At 54.1% G+C, this 17,832-nt stretch overlaps 1 protein-coding gene across 3 annotated transcripts in view; it reads right to left on the bottom strand.

The window, feature by feature from the left end:
* Positions 1–165: 165 nt before the first annotated feature.
* POLD1 (DNA polymerase delta 1, catalytic subunit) overlaps positions 166–17,832 on the bottom strand; it is a 38,467-nt gene continuing 20,800 nt past the window's right edge. For 2 of the 3 annotated variants that reach the window (XM_085565892.1, XM_085565891.1), the window contains exons 16-26: positions 17,337–17,484; positions 16,886–16,960; positions 14,910–15,047; positions 12,702–12,877; positions 7,999–8,151; positions 5,844–5,946; positions 4,762–4,894; positions 3,043–3,156; positions 2,108–2,160; positions 1,434–1,531; positions 166–380 (exon numbers count right to left, since the gene is read on the bottom strand). In XM_085565892.1, coding sequence (XP_085422018.1) covers positions 284–380; positions 1,434–1,531; positions 2,108–2,160; positions 3,043–3,156; positions 4,762–4,894; positions 5,844–5,946; positions 7,999–8,151; positions 12,702–12,877; positions 14,910–15,047; positions 16,886–16,960; positions 17,337–17,484 — 1,288 coding nt within the window. In that variant the 3' untranslated portion in view covers positions 166–283. Of the gene's footprint in view, positions 381–1,433; positions 1,532–2,107; positions 2,161–3,042; positions 3,157–4,761; positions 4,895–5,843; positions 5,947–7,998; positions 8,152–12,701; positions 12,878–14,909; positions 15,048–15,077; positions 15,761–16,885; positions 16,961–17,336; positions 17,485–17,832 lie in introns of those variants that run through there. The other variant, XM_085565893.1, reaches the window with a different exon arrangement.

Genomic DNA, 17,832 nt, shown 5'->3' on the forward strand with positions numbered 1-17,832 from the left:
CCGCGCAGCGCCGCCTAGCGGCCGCAGCGATCAATGCAAATTCCTCCTGAAAACACCAAAAAATCCCAAAAAACCCAAAAAAATCCCCAAAAAACTCCAAAAAACCCCCCAAAATTATTAAAAAACCCATAAAACCTCAAAAAACCGATAGAGAACCACACGGAATCACTAAAAACTCGCTCTTTATTAAACTTCCCATACAAAAAGCCGGGGCTGGGGGGGTGAGTGGGCCCCGAAAATCCCAAATTTTGGGGTTTTGGGGCGGATTTGGGGGATTTTGGGGTCACCAGTCGGGCTCCCCGAAGCGCCGGAGCAGCTCCTGCTGCGCCTCCAGGTCCTTCTGCACCTTGCGGCGCATGTAGAAAATGGGGCAGTCCCGGCTGCGGGGATTTTGGGGGGATTTAGGGGATTTTGGGGGGTTTTGGGGGATTTTGGGGGGATTTGGGGGGTCTCAGGATTGGGGGGATTCGGGGGATATTGTGACATTTGGGGATTTGGGGGCATTTGGGGATTTTGGGAGATTCGGGGGATACTGGGGGCATTTGGAGGATTTTGGGGGATTTGGGGATTTTTGGGGTTTTTTGGATATTTCAGGATTGGGGGAGTTTGGGGGATTTTGGGGGGTTTTGAGACATTTGGGGATTTGAGGGGATTTGGGGGCATTTGGGGACATTTTGGGACACTTGGGGATTTGGGGAGATTTGGGGAGATTTGGGGATTTTGGGGGATTGGGCGGTTTTGGGACATTTGGGGATTTTGGGGTTTTTTGGGACATTTGGGAATTTTTGGGTTTTTTGGGACATTTCAGGACTGGGGGACATTTTGGTACCTTTGGGGATTTGGGTTTTTTGGGGGATTTGGGGGATTTTGGGGGATTTGGGTTTTTTTGGGGGATTTTGGGGGGATTTGGGGGATTTTGGGTTTTTTTGGGGGATTTGGGGTTTTTTTGGGGGATTTGGGGGATTTTGGGGGATTTGGGTTTTTTTGGGGGATTTGGGGATTTGGGGACATTTCAGGATTGGGCGGGTTTGGGGGATTTTAGGAGGATTTGGGGATTTTGGGACATTTGGGGGTGACTGAGGGGACCTGAGCGAGGTGACACAGGTGACACACAGGTGTGACACAGGTGACACAGGTGACACAGGTGACACACAGGTGACACACAGGTGACACACAGGTGACACAGGTGTGACACACAGAGGGTTCAGGTGACACAGGTGACACAGACAGGGTTCAGGTGACACAGGTGTGACATATGTGTGACACAGGTGATACAGGGATGGTGACAGGTGACAGGTGACACATGGATAATGACAGGTGACACACAGGTGCCCCTCAGGTGTGCCCAGGTGCCCCAGGTGGCCCAGGTGCCCCTCAGGTGTGCCCAGGTGCCCCAGGTGGCCCAGGTGCCCCTCAGGTGTGCCCAGGTGTACCTGGAGCAGAGCACGTCCTGCAGCAGGGAGCCCTGGCACCGCTGGCACTGGCTCCAGAGCCGGGCGAAGCTGCGCTCCAGCTGCCACACCTGGCTCACCTGAGAAACACCCCATAATAACCCCAAAACATCCAAAATATCCCCAAAATATCCCCAAAATATCCCCAAAATCCCTCCAGCTGCCACACCTGGCTCACCTGAGAAACAGCCCATAATATCCAAAATATCCCAAAATATCCCCAAAATATCCAAAATCCCTCCAGCTGCCACACCTGGCTCACCTGAGCAACACCCCAAAATATCCAAAATATCCAAAATATCCCCAAAATATCCCAAAATATTCCAAATCCCTCCAGCTGCCACACCTGGCTCACCTGAGAAACATCCCAAAATATCCAAAATATCCAAAATATCCCAAAATATCCCCAAAATATCCAAAATCCCTCCAGCTGCCACACCTGGCTCACCTGAGCAACACCCCAAAATATCCCAAAATATCCCAAATATCCCCAAAATATTCCAAAATATCCAAAATCCCTCCAGCTGCCACAAAATCCCAAATGTAACCCCAAAATCCCAAATTTAACCCCCAAATCCCAAATTTAACCCCAAAACCCCAAATTTTAACCCCAAAATCCCAATTTTAACCCCAAATTTCGGACCCAGCCCCCCCACCTCTTTCTGGTAGAGCTCGGACTCCCTCTGGCGGCAGAAATCGCAAACTGCACCTGCGGATTTTGGGTCCATTTCGGGTGAATTTGGGGCTCCGGGACCCCAAATTTTTGGGCAGGGTGGGTTAAATTATGGAGGTATTAATTAATTATTAACGATTTTAATTATAATTTCATGTTAATTTGGGGAAGGGACTTGACTTTGGGGATTTTGGGGCTCCAACCCCTCCAGTTTTGGGGATGTTTGTGCTGAATTTTGGGAATTTTGGGGGTCCTGGACCCCCATTTTGGGGAAAAGGATGGGATTAATTTCGGGGATGGGAAATTTCGGGTCGGGGTCGTTAATTAGGGTTGGGGTCGTTAATTAGGGGCGGGGTTGTTAATTAGCCTTGGTTAACTTGGCGAGGGGGCTTTAATTATGAGGATCCCCTTTTTTGAGGTGGAATTTTGGGGATTTTGGCCATTCTGGACCCGTTTATTTTGGTAAAACCAGGTTAATTCCAGCCGGAGGGGATTAATTAGAGTTAATTAGCGCAGGGCCCGTTAATTAGGGCAGGCATTCTGGTGATTAATTTGGGGAGGGGGCTTCAATTCCCAGAATCCCATTTTTCGAGGTCGAATTTTGGGGATTTTGGCCATTCTGGACCCGTTTATTTTGGTAAAACCAGGTTAATTCCAGCCGGAGGGGATTAATTAGTGTTAATTAGGGCAGGGCCCACTAATTAGAGCAGGGCTCATTAATTAGGGCAGGCATTCTGGTGATTAATTTGGGGAGGGGGCTCCATTCCGAGGATCCCCTTTTTTCAGGTCCAATTTCGGGGATTTTGGCCGTTTCGGACCCGGTTTTTTTTGTAAAACCGGGTGAATTCCACCCCGAGGTGACTAATTAGGGGTTAATTAGTGCGGGGGCTAATTAACTGGTTAATGAGGGGGTCTCACCGTGGTGGGGCAGCAGGGCCCGGCAGCCGATGCAGCTGCTGCGCTTGGAGGTGAAGGCCGAGAGCGCCCCGGAGCGGGCGGTCAGGAGGGTCTTGCAGCGGGTGTGCTCCCCCTCTGCGGGGAAATTCGGGCTCAGGGACCCCCAAAATCCCCAAAAATCCCCCAAAATTCCCCCAAAACCCCCCCAAAAATCCCGGGGGCACAGGGAGCCCCAAAACCCCCCAAAATCCCCCCAAAAATCCATCCCAGAACACCCAAAATCCCCCCGGACCCGAGGTGTGCTCCCCCTCTGCGGGGAAATTCGGGCTCAGGGACCCCCAAAATCCCCAAAAATTCCCCCAAAATCCCCCCAAAAATCCCGGGGGCACTGGGAGCCCCAAAACCCCCCAAAATCCCCCAAAATTCCCCCAAAATTCCCCCAAAATCCGTCCCAAAATCCCCCCGGACCCGAGGTGTGCTCCCCCTCTGCGGGGGAAATTCGGGGTCAGGGAACCCCAAAATCCCCAAAAATTCCCCCAAAAAAATCCCCCAAAAACTTCCCCAGAGTTGCTGGGACCCCAAAAATCCCCAAAATTCCCCCAAAATTCCCCAAAATCCCCAAAATTCCCTCAAAATTCCCCCAAAACCCCTCCCAGACTCGAGGGTCTCGCAGCGAATTTGGGTCAATTTTGGTTTGATTTTCGCTCTGTTTTGGCCGTTTCTGGCCCGATTCGGACGCGGTTTTTTGGGAATTTTTGGGAATTTTTGGGAATTTCGGGAATTCCGGGATTCACTCACGCAGCAGCACGGCCTGGGCGCGGCCCTCGCCCAGGATGGGCTCGGAGCTGCTGATTTTGGGGGAATTTCACCCGATTTTGGCTCTATTTTCACTATTTTTGGCTGTATTTCGGCCGTTCCTGGCCCGATTCGGACGCGGTTTTTTGGGAATTTCCGGGAATTTTGGGAATTCCGGGATTCACTCACGCAGCAGCACGGCCTGGGCGCGGCCCTCGCCCAGGATGGGCTCAGAGCTGCTGATTTTGGGGGAATTTCACCCGATTTTGGCTCCGTTTTGCCCATTTCTGGCTCTATTTCGGCCGTTCCTGGCCCGATTCGGACGCGGTTTTTTGGGAATTTTGGGAATTTCGGGAATTCCGGGATTCACTCACGCAGCAGCACGGCCTGGGCGCGGCCCTCGCCCAGGATGGGCTCGGAGCTGCTGATTTTGGGGGAATTTCACCCGATTTTGGCTCTATTTCGGCCGTTTCTGGCTCTATTTCGGCCGTTCCTGGCCCGATTCGGACGCGGTTTTTTGGGAATTTTTGGGAATTTTGGGAATTTTGGGAATTCACTCACGCAGCAGCACGGCCTGGGCGCGGCCCTCGCCCAGGATGGGCTCGGAGCTGCTGATTTTGGGGGAATTTCACCCGATTTTGGCTCCGTTTTGCCCATTTTTGGCTCTATTTCGGCTGTTCCTGGCCCGATTCGGACGCGGTTTTTTGGGAATTTCCGGGAATTTCGGGAATTTCGGGAATTCACTCACGCAGCAGCACGGCCTGGGCGCGGCCCTCGCCCAGGATGGGCTCGGAGCTGCTGATTTTGGGGGAATTTCACCCAATTTTGGCTCTGTTTTCACTATTTCTGGCTCTATTTCGGCCGTTCCTGGCCCGATTCGGACGCGGTTTTTTGGGAATTTTTGGGAATTTTTGGGAATTTCGGGAATTTTGGGGATTCACTCACGCAGCAGCACGGCCTGGGCGCGGCCCTCGCCCAGGATGGGCTCGAAGATGCGCAGCAGGGGCCGGCTCAGCTGCTGCTCCAGGTAGTAGCGCGTGTCGATGGGCAGGTTCTGCTCCAGCGCGAACACCGGGTCCTGCGCGGATTTGGGGAGAATTCCCGGGATTTCGGGAAAATTCCCAACGCGGGAACGGCCGGGGGAGCTCTCGGGGGGTTCAGGGGAAAATTCGGGGAAATTCGGGGAAATTCGGGGGTTTGGGGATAAGGTTTAGGGAAATATGGAGGGGTTTAGGAAAATTTGGGGGAAATTTGGGGCTTTTTGGGATAAAATTTGGGGAAATTTATGGGAGCAGTGAGTGACCCCTGAGTGACCCCGAGTGACCCCTGAGTGACCAGTGAGTGACCCTGAGTGACCCCTGAGTGACCCCGAGTGACCCCTGAGTGACCCCGAGTGACCCTTGAGTGACCCTGAGTGACCCTGAGTGACCAGTGAGTGACCAGTGAGTGCCCAGTGAGTGCCCAGTGAGTGACCTCTGAGTGACCCCGAGTGACCCCTGAGTGACCCTGAGTGACCCTGAGTGACCCTTGAGTGACCCTGAGTGACCAATGAGTGACCAGTGAGTGACCGGTGAGTGACCCCTGAGTGACCCCTGAGTGACCCCTGAGTGACCCCGAGTGACCCCGCTGACCCCGGGTGCCCCTGAGTGACCCCGCTGACCCCGCTGACCCGGCTGACCCCGCTGACCCCGCTGACCTCTGAGCGCAGGTAGGCGGCCGTGCCCCCGACTGACCCCGCTGACCCCGGGTGACCCCGCTGACCCCAGGTGACCCTGACTGACCCCGGGTGACCCCGCTGACCCCCGCTGACCCCGGCTGACCCCGCTGACCCCGCTGACCCCGCTGACCTCTGAGCGCAGGTAGGCGGCCGTGCCCCTGACTGACCCCAGGTGACCCCGCTGACCCCGGCTGACCCCGGGTGACCCCGGGTGACCCCAGGTGACCCCGCTGACCCCGGGTGACCCCGCTGACCCCGCTGACCCCGCTGACCCCGGGTGACCCCGGGTGACCCCGCTGACCCCGCTGACCTCTGAGCGCAGGTAGGCGGCCGTGCCGCGGGCGCCGCTGACGATGACGTACGGGACGCGATCCCCCAGCCCGGGCGCGCGGCCGGGGTCCCGGCGCCGCAGCCTGGCGGGAAACGACGGGAAAACAACGGGAAAACGGCGGGAAAATAACGGGAAAACGACGGGAAAATGACGGGAAAATAACGGGAAAACAACGGGAAAACCGCGGGAAAACGACGGGAAAATGATGGGAAAACGACGGGAAAATAACGGGAAAACGGCGGGAAAACGACGGGAAAACGACAGGAAAATGATGGGAAAATAACGGGAAAACGGCGGGAAAACGACGGGAAAACGACAGGAAAACGGCGGGAAAACGACGGGAAAACGACGGGAAAATGATGGGAAAATGACGGGAAAATGACGGGAAAACGGCGGGAAAATGATGGGAAAACAAAGGGAAAACGACGGGAAAACGGCGGGAAAATGACGGGAAAACAATGGGAAAACGACGGGAAAACGGCGGGAAAATAACGGGAAAACGACGGGAAAACAACGGGAAAACGACGGGAAAACGACGGGAAAACAACGGGAAAACGACGGGAAAATGATGGGAAAACAGGCGGAAAACAATGGGAATCCGGGGGAAACGGGGGAAAATGGGGAAAACCGGGAAAAATAATGGGAATCTGGGCAGAAAACGGGAAATCGGGAAAAATGGGAGTCCGGGGAAAACCGGGAAAAATTGGGGAAAAATGGGAGTCCGGGCAGAAAATGGGAAATCTGGTCAAAATGGGAAATTGGGCAGAAAATGGGAATCTGGGCAAAAAATGGGAATCTGGGCAGAAAATGGGAATCTGGGGGAAACGGGGGAAAATGGGGGAAAATGGGGGGGAAACGGGGAAAAAACAGGGAAAAAAGGGGAAAAATAATGGGGAAAGAGCAGAAAAAATGGGGAAAATAATGGGGAAAGATGGGGGGAAAATGGGGGAAAATGGGGAAAACGCAGAAAAAATGGGAGGAAAATAGGGAAAAATGGGGAAAATGCAGAAAAAATGGGAGGAAAATAGGGAAAAATGGGGGGCAAATAGGAAAATGGGGAAAAAGGAATTTGGGAGGCAAATGGGGAAAATCGGGGAAAAAAGGGAATTTGGGGAAATAATGGGGCTAAAATGGGGAAAAATGGGGGAATTTGGTGGGAAAATGAGGGATTTGGGAATAAAAGGGTTTTTCGGGGTGATTTCAGGGGTTTTTGGGGTGATTTGGGGGGTTTTTGGGGTGATTTGGGGGGTTTTTGGGGTGATTTGGGGGGTATTTGGGGGGTTTTTGGGGTATTTTGGGGTTTCTGGGTGGGTTTTTGGGGTATTTTGGGGTTTCTGGGTGGTTTTTGGGGTTTTTGGGGTTTTTGGGGTGGGTTTTTGGGGTATTTTGGGGTGATTTTGGGGTTTTTTGGGGCCCCACCTCTCGGCCAGGGCCACGTGGGCCTGCGGGGCGCTGTAGGCGCTGGCTGGGATTTGGGGTTTTTGGGGTGGGTTTTTGTGGTTTCTGGGTGTGTTTTTGGGGTATTTTGGGGTTTCTGGGTGTGTTTTTGGGGTGATTTTGGGGGTTTTTGGGGCCCCACCTCTCAGCCAGGGCCACGTGGGCCTGCGGGGCGCTGTAGGCGCTGGCTGGGATTTGGGGTTTTTGGGGTTTTTGGGGTGGGTTTTTGTGGTTTCTGGGTGTGTTTTTGGGGTTTTTGTGGTTTCTGGGTGGGTTTTTGGGGTATTTTGGGGTGATTTTGGGGTTTTTGGGGCCCCACCTCTCGGCCAGGGCCACGTGGGCCTGCAGGGCGCTGTAGGCGCTGGCTGGGATTTGGGGTATTTTGGGGTTTCTGGGTGGTTTTTGGGGTTTTTGTGGTTTCTGGGTGGGTTTTTGGGGTATTTTGGGGTGATTTTGGGGTTTTTGGGGCCCCACCTCTCGGCCAGGGCCACGTGGGCCTGCGGGGCGCTGTAGGCGCTGGCTGGGATTTGGGGTTTTTGGGGTGGGTTTTTGGGGTTTCTGGGTGTGTTTTTGGGGTATTTTGGGGTGATTTGGGGTTTTTGGGGTGGGTTTTTGGGGTTTCTGGGTGGGTTTTGGGGGTATTTTGGGGTTTCTGGGTGTGTTTTTGGGGTGATTTCGGGGTTTTTTGGGGCCCCACCTCTCGGCCAGGGCCACGTGGGCCTGCGGGGCGCTGTAGGCGCTGGCCGCCCGCGTCAGCTCCTTGGTGATGACGAGCTGGGAGATGTCGATGCGGTTGCAGAGCAGGTCCGAGATCACCTCCTGCGCGTGGGCCACGGCGCCCTGCGGGTCCCTGCGGGATCAGAGACCCCAAATCACCCGAAATCCACCCAAAAATCCGCCCCAAACCCACCCCAGCCCCCGGTGACAGAGCAGGTCCGAGATCACCTCCTGCGCGTGGGCCACGGCGCCCTGCGGGTCCCTGCGGGATCAGAGACCCCAAATCACCCGAAATCCACCCAAAAATCCGCCCCAAACCCGTGCCAAAACTGACCCCAAACTGACCCCAAATCCACCTCAAAACTGACCCCAAACTGACCCCAAATCCACCTCAAAACTGACCCCAAATCCATCCGAAAACCGACCCCAAACTGACCCCAAATCCACCCCAAACTGACCCCAAACTGACCCCAAATCCACGCCAAAACTGACCCCAAATCCACCCCAAACTGACCCCAAATCCACCTCAAAAATGACCCCAAATCCATCCGAAATCCACCCAAAAAACCACCCCAAACCCGCGCCAAAACTGACCCCAAATCCATCTCAAAACTGACCCCAAACTGACCCCAAACCCATGCCAAAACTGACCCCAAACTGACCCCAAATCCATCTCAAAACTGACCCCAAACCCACCCCAAACCCACCCCAGTGACCCCAAAACCAGCCCCAGCTCTGAGACCGCCCCCTCTGCTCAGCTGCTCCAGTTTTGGGCCATTTCCCCATTTCTTTGGCATTTTCCCCATTTTTTCCCATTTTTTCCCCATTTTCCCCCATTTTTCCCCGTTTCCCCCCTCTCACCTGTGCAGCAGGATCCTCCTGAGGCAGGTTGGCACCAGGGGAGAGCTGTCCCATTTTGGGGCCATTCCCCATTATTTCCCCATTATTTCCCCATTATTTAGGAAGGTTTTTGCCATTTTTTGGCCATTTTTTCCCCATTTTTCCCCATTTTTCCCCGTTTTTCCCCGTTTCCCCCCTCCCACCTGTGCAGCAGGATCCTCCTGAGGCAGGCCGTCACCAGGTTGGCAGCCAGGGGAGAGCTGTCCCATTTTGGGGCCATTTCCCCATTTTTTGGCCATTTTTTGGCCATTTTTTCCCCATTTTTCCCCATTTTTTCCCCGTTTTTCCCCATTTTTCCCCATTTTTCCCCATTTTTTCCCCTCCCACCTGTGCAGCAGGATCCTCCTGAGGCAGGCCGTCAGCAGGGGAGAGCTGTCCCATTTTTTCACCATTTTTCCCCATTTTTTCCCCGTTTTTCCCCATTTTTTCCCCGTTTTTCCCCGTTTTTCCCCATTTTCCCCCGTTTTTCCCCATTTTTTCCCCGTTTTCCCCCTCCCACCTGTGCAGCAGGATCCTCCTGAGGCAGGCCGTCACCAGGTTGGCAGCCAGGGAACAGTTGTCCCATTTTGGGGCCATTTCCCCATTTTTTGGCCATTTTTTCCCCATTTTTTCCCCGTTTTTCCCCATTTTTTCCCCGTTTTTCCCCATTTTTCCCCATTTTTTCCCCATTTTTTCACCGTTTTTCCCCATTTCCCCCATTTTTCCCCATTTTTCCCCCTCCCACCTGTGCAGCAGGATCCTCCTGAGGCAGGCCGTCACCAGGTTGGCAGCCAGGTGAGAGCTGTCCCATTTTTTCACCATTTTTCCCCATTTTTTCCCCGTTTTTCCCCCATTTTTTCCCCGTTTTTCCCCATTTTCCCCCATTTTTCCCCATTTTCCCCCATTTTTCCCCATTTTTTCCCCTCCCACCTGTGCAGCAGGATCCTCCTGAGGCAGGCCGTCACCAGGTTGGCAGCCAGGGGAGAGCTGTCCCATTTTGGGGCCATTTCCCCATTTTTTCACCATTTTTCCCCATTTTTTCCCCGTTTTTCCCCATTTTTTCACCGTTTTTCCCCATTTTTTCCCCGTTTTTCCCCATTTTTTCACCGTGTTCCCCCATTTTTTCCCTGTTTTTCCCCTCCCACCTGTGCAGCAGGATCCTCCTGAGGCAGGCCGTCAGCAGGGGAGAGCTGTCCCATTTTGGGGCCATTTCCCCATTTTTTCCACCGTTTTTGGCCATTTTTTCCCTGTTTTTCCCCGTTTTTCCCCATTTTTTCCCCATTTTTCCCCATTTTTCCCCGTTTTTTCCCCATTTTCCCCCATTTTTTCCCCGTTTTCCCCCTCCCACCTGTGCAGCAGGATCCTCCTGAGGCAGGCCGTCACCAGGTTGGCAGCCAGGGGACAGTTGTCCCATTTTGGGGCCATTTCCCCATTTTTTGGCCATTTTTTGGCCATTTTTTCCCCATTTTCCCCCATTTTTCCCCCATTTTTCCCCATTTTTTCCCCCTCCCACCTGTGCAGCAGGATCCTCCTGAGGCAGGCCGTCACCAGGTTGGCAGCCAGGGGAGAGCTGTCCCATTTTGGGGCCATTTCCCCATTTTTTCCCCATTTTTCCCCATTTTTCCCCATTTTCCCCCGTTTTTTCCCCATTTTCCCCCTCCCACCTGTGCAGCAGGATCCTCCTGAGGCAGGCCGTCACCAGGTTGGCAGCCAGGGGACAGTTGTCCCATTTTGGGGCCATTTCCCCATTTTTTCCCCGTTTTCCCCCGTTTTTTCCCCATTTTTCCCCATTTTCCCCGTTTTTCCCCGTTTTCCCCTCCCACCTGTGCAGCAGGATCCTCCTGAGGCAGGCCGTCACCAGGTTGGCAGCCAGGGGACAGTTGTCCCATTTTGGGGCCATTTCCCCATTTTTCCCCATTTTTTCCCCATTTTTTCCCCGTTTTCCCCCATTTTTTCCCCATTTTTCCCCGTTTTTCCCCATTTTTCCCCGTTTTTCCCCATTTTTTCCCCCTCCCACCTGTGCAGCAGGATCCTCCTGAGGCAGGCCGTCACCAGGTTGGCAGCCAGGGGACAGTTGTCCCATTTTGGGGCCATTTCCCCATTTTTTGGCCATTTTTTCCCCATTTTTTCCCCGTTTTCCCCCATTTTTTCACCATTTTCCCCCGTTTTTTCCCCATTTTTTCCCCCGCCCACCTGTGCAGCAGGATCCTCCTGAGGCAGGCCGTCACCAGGTTGGCAGCCAGGGGACAGCTGTCCCATTTTGGGGCCATTTCCCCATTTTTTCCCCATTTTTCCCCGTTTTCCCCCATTTTTCCCCATTTTTTCCCCCTCCCACCTGTGCAGCAGGATCCTCCTGAGGCAGGTTGGCACCAGGGGAGAGCTGTCCCATTTTGGGGCCATTCCCCATTATTTCCCCATTATTTAGGAAGGTTTTTGCCATTTTTTGGCCATTTTTTCCCCGTTTTTCCCCATTTTTTCCCCGTTTTTCCCCATTTTTTCCCCGTTTTTCCCCATTTTTCCCCATTTTTTCCCCGTTTTCCCCCGTTTTTTCCCCATTTTTTCCCCATTTTTCCCCATTTTCCCCATTTTTCCCCGTTTTTCCCCTCCCACCTGTGCAGCAGGATCCTCCTGAGGCAGGCCGTCACCAGGTTGGCAGCCAGGGGAGAGCTGTCCCATTTTGGGGCCATTTCCCCATTTTTTCCCCATTTTTTCCCCGTTTTTCCCCATTTTTTCCCCGTTTTTCCCCATTTTTTCCCCGTTTTTCCCCATTTTTCCCCATTTTCCCCCATTTTTTCCCCGTTTTTCCCCTCCCACCTGTGCAGCAGGATCCTCCTGAGGCAGGCCGTCACCAGGTTGGCAGCCAGGGGAGAGCTGTCCCATTTTGGGGCCATTTCCCCATTTTTTCCCCATTTTTTCCCCGTTTTTCCCCATTTTTTCACCGTTTTCCCCCATTTTTTCCCCGTTTTTCCCCCTCCCACCTGTGCAGCAGGATCCTCCTGAGGCAGGCCGTCAGCAGGGGAGAGCTGTCCCATTTTTTCACCATTTTTCCCCATTTTTTGGCCATTTTTTCCCCATTTTTCCCCATTTTTTCACCGTTTTTCCCCATTTTTCCCCCATTTTTCCCCGTTTTTCCCCGTTTTTCCCCATTTTTCCCCATTTTCCCCCGTTTTTCCCCATTTTTTCCCCGTTTTTCCCCTCCCACCTGTGCAGCAGGATCCTCCTGAGGCAGGCCGTCACCAGGTTGGCAGCCAGGGGAGAGCTGTCCCATTTTGGGGCCATTCCCCATTATTTAGGAAGGTTTTTGCCATTTTTTCCCCATTTTTTCCCCGTTTTCCCCCATTTTTTCCCCATTTTCCCCATTTTTTCCCCATTTTTTCCCCTCCCACCTGTGCAGCAGGATCCTCCTGAGGCAGGCCGTCACCAGGTTGGCACCAGGGGAGAGCTGTCCCATTTTGGGGCCATTCCCCATTATTTCCCCATTATTTAGGAAGGTTTTTGCCATTTTTTGGCCATTTTTTCCCCGTTTTTCCCCATTTTTTCCCCATTTTTCCCCATTTTTTCCCCGTTTTTCCCCATTTTCCCCATTTTTTCCCCGTTTTTCCCCTCCCACCTGTGCAGCAGGATCCTCCTGAGGCAGGCCGTCACCAGGTTGGCAGCCAGGGGAGAGCTGTCCCATTTTGGGGCCATTTCCCCATTTTTTGGCCATTTTTTGGCCATTTTTTGGCCATTTTTTCCCCATTTTTCCCCATTTTTTCCCCATTTTTCCCCGTTTTTCCCCGTTTTTCCCCGTTTTTCCCCTCCCACCTGTGCAGCAGGATCCTCCTGAGGCAGGCCGTCACCAGGTTGGCAGCCAGGGGACAGTTGTCCCTCCGCACGGCCTCCAGCCCCTTGCAGTCCAGTTTCGGGGCGCCCCCGGAGCCCCCCGGGAAGCAGAGGCCGGCGTAGCGCTTCTTGCTGATCAGCAGGTAGGGCAGGTACACCTGCAGGGGTCCCCCCCAGCTTTTGAAATATTATTTTTAATTTTTCCCCCCATTTTAAAACTCTTTCTTACTACTTTTTAATTTTTTCCTCCGTTTTTTAGCTGTTTTTTACTATTTTTCCAGCTTTCTCCCCGTGTTTTTTTTTATTTTACAGCTATTTTTCATCACATTACTGGCTGTTTTTCTCAGTTTTTAGTCATCTTTAGCTGTTTTCCCCCATTTTTAAGCTTTTTCCCAAAAAACTCCAAAACTCCCCTCGAAAACCCAAAATTCCCCCCCAAACTTCCCCCAAAGCCCCAGAAATTCATCCCAAAAACGCCAAATTCCACCCCCAGAAACCCCAAATCCACCCTAAAAAACCCAAATTCTCCAAAAACTCCTCAAAACCCCAAAATTCCTTCCAAAATTTCCCCCCATCCCTGCAAAACTCTCCTCAGGAATTCCCCCCAAATTGTCAAGCCCTCCCAAAAACCCCAAAAATCCCCCCAAAAACCCCAAATCCCCCCAAAACCCTAAACTCTCCCCCAAAATCCCAAAACTCTCCCCAAAAAACCCCAAAATTCTCCACAAAACCCCCAAGTCTCTCCAAAAACCCCAAAACTCTCCCCAAATCCCCCCAAATTCCCCCCAAAACCCACAAAATTCTCCCCCAAAAACTCCAAATCCCCCCAAAACTACAAAACTCCCTCAAAACCCCCCAAAACTCCCTCCAAAAACCCCAAATTGCCCCAAAAATCCAAAAATTCCCCCCCAAAATGCCCTTTAAGGAACCCTGCAAGCGTTTTTGGGGATTTTTTGGGGGCCCTGCCCGAATTTTGGGGCCTGTCCCGGATTTTGGGGCTTCTCCCCAAATTTTGGGGCCTGTCCCCGGATTTTGGGGCCTCTCCCCAAATTTTGGGGCTTCTCCCCAAATTTTGGGACCTCTCCCCGGATTTTGGGGCTCCTCCCCAAATTTTGGGACCTCTCCCCAAATTTTGGGACCTCTCCCCGGATTTTGGGGCCTCTCCCCAAATTTTGGGACCTCTCCCCGGATTTTGGGGCTTCTCCCCAAATTTTGGGGCCTGTCCCGGATTTTGGGGCCTCTCCCCGGATTTTGGGGCTCCTCCCCAAATTTTGGGACCTCTCCCCGGATTTTGGGGCTTCTCCCCAAATTTTGGGGCCTGTCCCGGATTTTGGGACCTCTCCCCGGATTTTGGGGCTTCTCCCCAAATTTTGGGACCTCTCCCCGGATTTTGGGGCCTCTCCCCAAATTTTGGGACCTCTCCCCGGATTTTGGGGCCTCTCCCCAAATTTTGGGACCTCTCCCCGGATTTTGGGGCCTGTCCCGGATTTTGGGGCCTCTCCCCAGATTTTGGGACCTCTCCCCAAATTTGGGGCCTTTCCCCAAATTTGGGGCCTGTCCCGGATTTTGGGGCCTGTCCCGGATTTTGGGGCCTCTCCCCGGATTTTGGGGCTTCTCCCCAAATTTTGGGACCTCTCCCCGGATTTTGGGACCTCTCCCCAAATTTTGGAGCCTCTCCCCAGATTTTGGGGCCTCTCCCCGGATTTTGGGGCCTTTCCCCAATTTTGGGGCTTCTCCCCAAATTTTGGGGCCTGTCCCCGGATTTTGGGGCCTCTCCCCAAATTTTGGGGCCTGTCCCGAATTTTGGGGCCTTTCCCCAATTTTGGGGCCTTTCCCTGAATTTTGGGGCCTTTCCCAGAATTTGGGACCTCTCCCCAGATTTTGGAGCCTCTCCCCGGATTTTGGGACCTCTCCCCGGATTTTGGGACCTCTCCCCGGATTTTGGAGCCTCTCCCCGGATTTTGGGACCTCTCCCCGGATTTTGGAGCCTCTCCCCGGATTTTGGGACCTCTCCCCAAATTTTGGGACCTCTCCCCGGATTTTGGGGCCTCTCCCCGGATTTTGGGACCTCTCCCCAGATTTTGGGGCCTCTCCCCGGATTTTGGGACCTCTCCCCAGATTTTGGGGCCTCTCCCCAGATTTTGGGACCTCTCCCCGGATTTTGGGACCTCTCCCGGATTTTGGGGGCACCTTCTCGAACTCGAGGCGGATGGGGGCGGGGAAGTGGCCGGACACCCAGGTGGCCACGGCGCGGCCCAGCGCGGCCGCCTCGGGCACCGAGGGCACGCTCAGGCGGCACATCACCGAGTCCGTGTCCCCGTACACCACCTGCGGGGCACAATTCGGGGTTAGAAACCCGAAAATTGGGATCAGCCACCCCAAAAACCCCAAAAACCCCAAAAACCCCACTGAAATACACCAAAAACTCATTAAAATACACCAAAATCTCATTAAAACGCCCCAAAACTCCCCCAGGTGACATCACCGAGTCCGTCTCCCCATACACCTGCGGGGCACAAGTCGGGGTTAGAAACCCGAAAATTGGGATCAGCCACCCCAAAAACCCCAAAACCCCACTGAAATACACAAAAACTCATTAAAATACACCAAAAACTCATTAAAATACACCAAAACATCATTAAATCGCCCCAAAACTCCCCCAGGTGACATCACCGAGTCCGTGTCCCCGTACACCACCTGCGGGGCACAATTCGGGGTTAGAAACCCGAAAATTGGGATCAGCCACCCCAAAAACCCCAAAAACCCCACTGAAATACACCAAAAACTCATTAAAATACACCAAAATCTCATTAAATCGCCCCAAAACTCCCCCAGGTGACATCACCGGGTCCGTGTCCCCGTACACCACCTGCGGGGCACAATTCGGGGTTAGAAACCCCAAAATTGGGATCAGCCACCCCAAAAACCCCAAAAACCCCACTGAAATACACCAAAAACTCATTAAAATACACCAAAATCTCATTAAATCGCCCCAAAACTCCCCCAGGTGACATCACCGAGTCCGTGTCCCCGTACACCACCTGCGGGGCACAATTCGGGGTTAGAAACCCGAAAATTGGGATCAGCCACCCCAAAAACCCCAAAAACCCCACTGAAATACACCAAAAACTCATTAAAATACACCAAAATCTCATTAAATCGCCCCAAAGCTCCCCCAGGTGACATCACCGAGTCCGTGTCCCCGTACACCTGCGGGGCACAAGTCGGGGTTAGAAACCCGAAAATTGGGATCAGCCACCCCAAAAACCCCAAAAACCCCACTGAAATACACCAAAAACTCATTAAAATACACAAAAACACCAAAACTGCACTAAAATGCACCAAAATCTCATTAAATCGCCCCAAAGCTCCCCCAGGTGACATCACCGGGTCCGTGTCCCCGTACACCTGCGGGGCACAAGTCGGGGTTGGAGGCTCCAAAAAACCCCAAAATCCACCCCAAAAAGCACCTCAAAAACCCCATTAAAATACTGCCCAGGTGTGCCCAGGTGCGTTACCTGTGCCCAGCTGTGCCCAGGTGTGCCCAGGTGTGCCCAGGTGTGCCCACCTGCGCTGTCACCTGTGCCCAGGTGTGCCCAGGTGTGCCCAGGTGCGTTACCTGTGCCCAGGTGCGCTGTCACCTGTGCCCAGGTGTGCCCAGGTGTGCCCAGGTGTGCCCAGGTGTGCGTTACCTGTGCCCAGGTGTGCCCAGGTGTGCCCAGGTGTGCTGTTACCTGTGCCCAGGTGTGCCCACCTGCACTGTCACCTGTGCCCAGGTGTGCCCAGGTGTGCCCAGGTGCGTTACCTGTGCCCAGGTGTGCCCAGGTGTGCCCAGGTGTGCTGTTACCTGTGCCCAGGTGTGCCCACCTGCGCTGTCACCTGTGCCCAGGTGTGCCCAGGTGTGCCCAGGTGTGCCCAGGTGTGCTGTTACCTGTGCCCAGGTGTGCCCAGGTGCGTTACCTGTGCCCAGGTGTGCTGTCACCTGTGCCCAGGTGTGCCCACCTGCGCTGTCACCTGTGCCCAGGTGTGCCCAGGTGTGCCCAGGTGTGCCCAGGTGTGCCCAGGTGCGTTACCTGTGCCCAGGTGTGCCCACCTGCGCTGTCACCTGTGCCCAGGTGTGCCCAGGTGTGCCCAGGTGTGCCCAGGTGTGCCCAGGTGTGCGTTACCTGCACATCCGGGTACTCGCTCTCCACCAGCTGCTTCGTCTTCTCGATCATCTGGCGCCCGAAGCCGGTCACGCTCTGCAGGTGAGGCCCAGGTGAGGCCCAGGTGTCACCTGGCTGTGCCCAGGTGTGATCTGGGCACCTCAGGTGTGCCCAGGTGTGTCTGTGAGCCCTTCCAGGTGTGCCCAGGTGTGTTTCCTGTGCCCAGGTGTGTTGTTACCTGTGCCCAGGTGTGTCTGTGGTTATCCCAGGTGTGCCCAAACCTGTCCCAGGTGTGCCCAAAGCCCTCCCAGGTGTGCCCAGATGTGTCTGTGGTTATCCCAGGTGTGTTACCTGTGCCCAGGTGCGTCTCCATGTACCCAGGTGTGTTGTTACCTGTACCCAGGTATGTTTGAGGATATCCCAGGTGTGCCCAGGTGTGCCCAGGTGCGTTACCTTGCCCAGGTGTGCTCACCTGCGATATCTCCAGGCAGGGCAGGCGCCCGGCCTGCGCCCCGGTGAAGCCGTAGACGGAGTTGGCGCTCACCTTGAGCGCCAGCTGCCGCCCGTCCAGCACCTGGCGCCGCTCAGGGTCCTGCTCCTCGGCCAGCGCCGCCTTCACCCTGCCAGGACCCGCAGGTCAGCTCAGCTGGGCACAGGTGAGCGCACCTGGGCAGGAATCCCCACGGAAATCCCAAAAATCCCCACAGAAATGGTCCCAGATTCACACAAATTCCCCTGGTTCGGGTCCTGTGCCGCCTTCACCCTGCCAGGACCCGCCCGTCAGCTCACCTGGGCACAGGTGAGCGCACCTGGGCAGGAATCCCCACGGAAATCCAAAAAATCTCCATGTAAATCCCAAAAATCCCCATGGAAATCACAAAAATCCCCACAGAAATCCCAAAAATTCACCCAAATTCCCCTGGTTTGGGTCCTGTGCCACCTTTACCCTGCCAGGACCTGCCCGTCAG

Source organism: Lonchura striata, chromosome 37 (assembly GCF_050655825.1).
Source record: "Lonchura striata isolate lonStrDom1 chromosome 37, ASM5065582v1, whole genome shotgun sequence".
Classification (NCBI taxonomy): domain Eukaryota; kingdom Metazoa; phylum Chordata; class Aves; order Passeriformes; family Estrildidae; genus Lonchura; species Lonchura striata.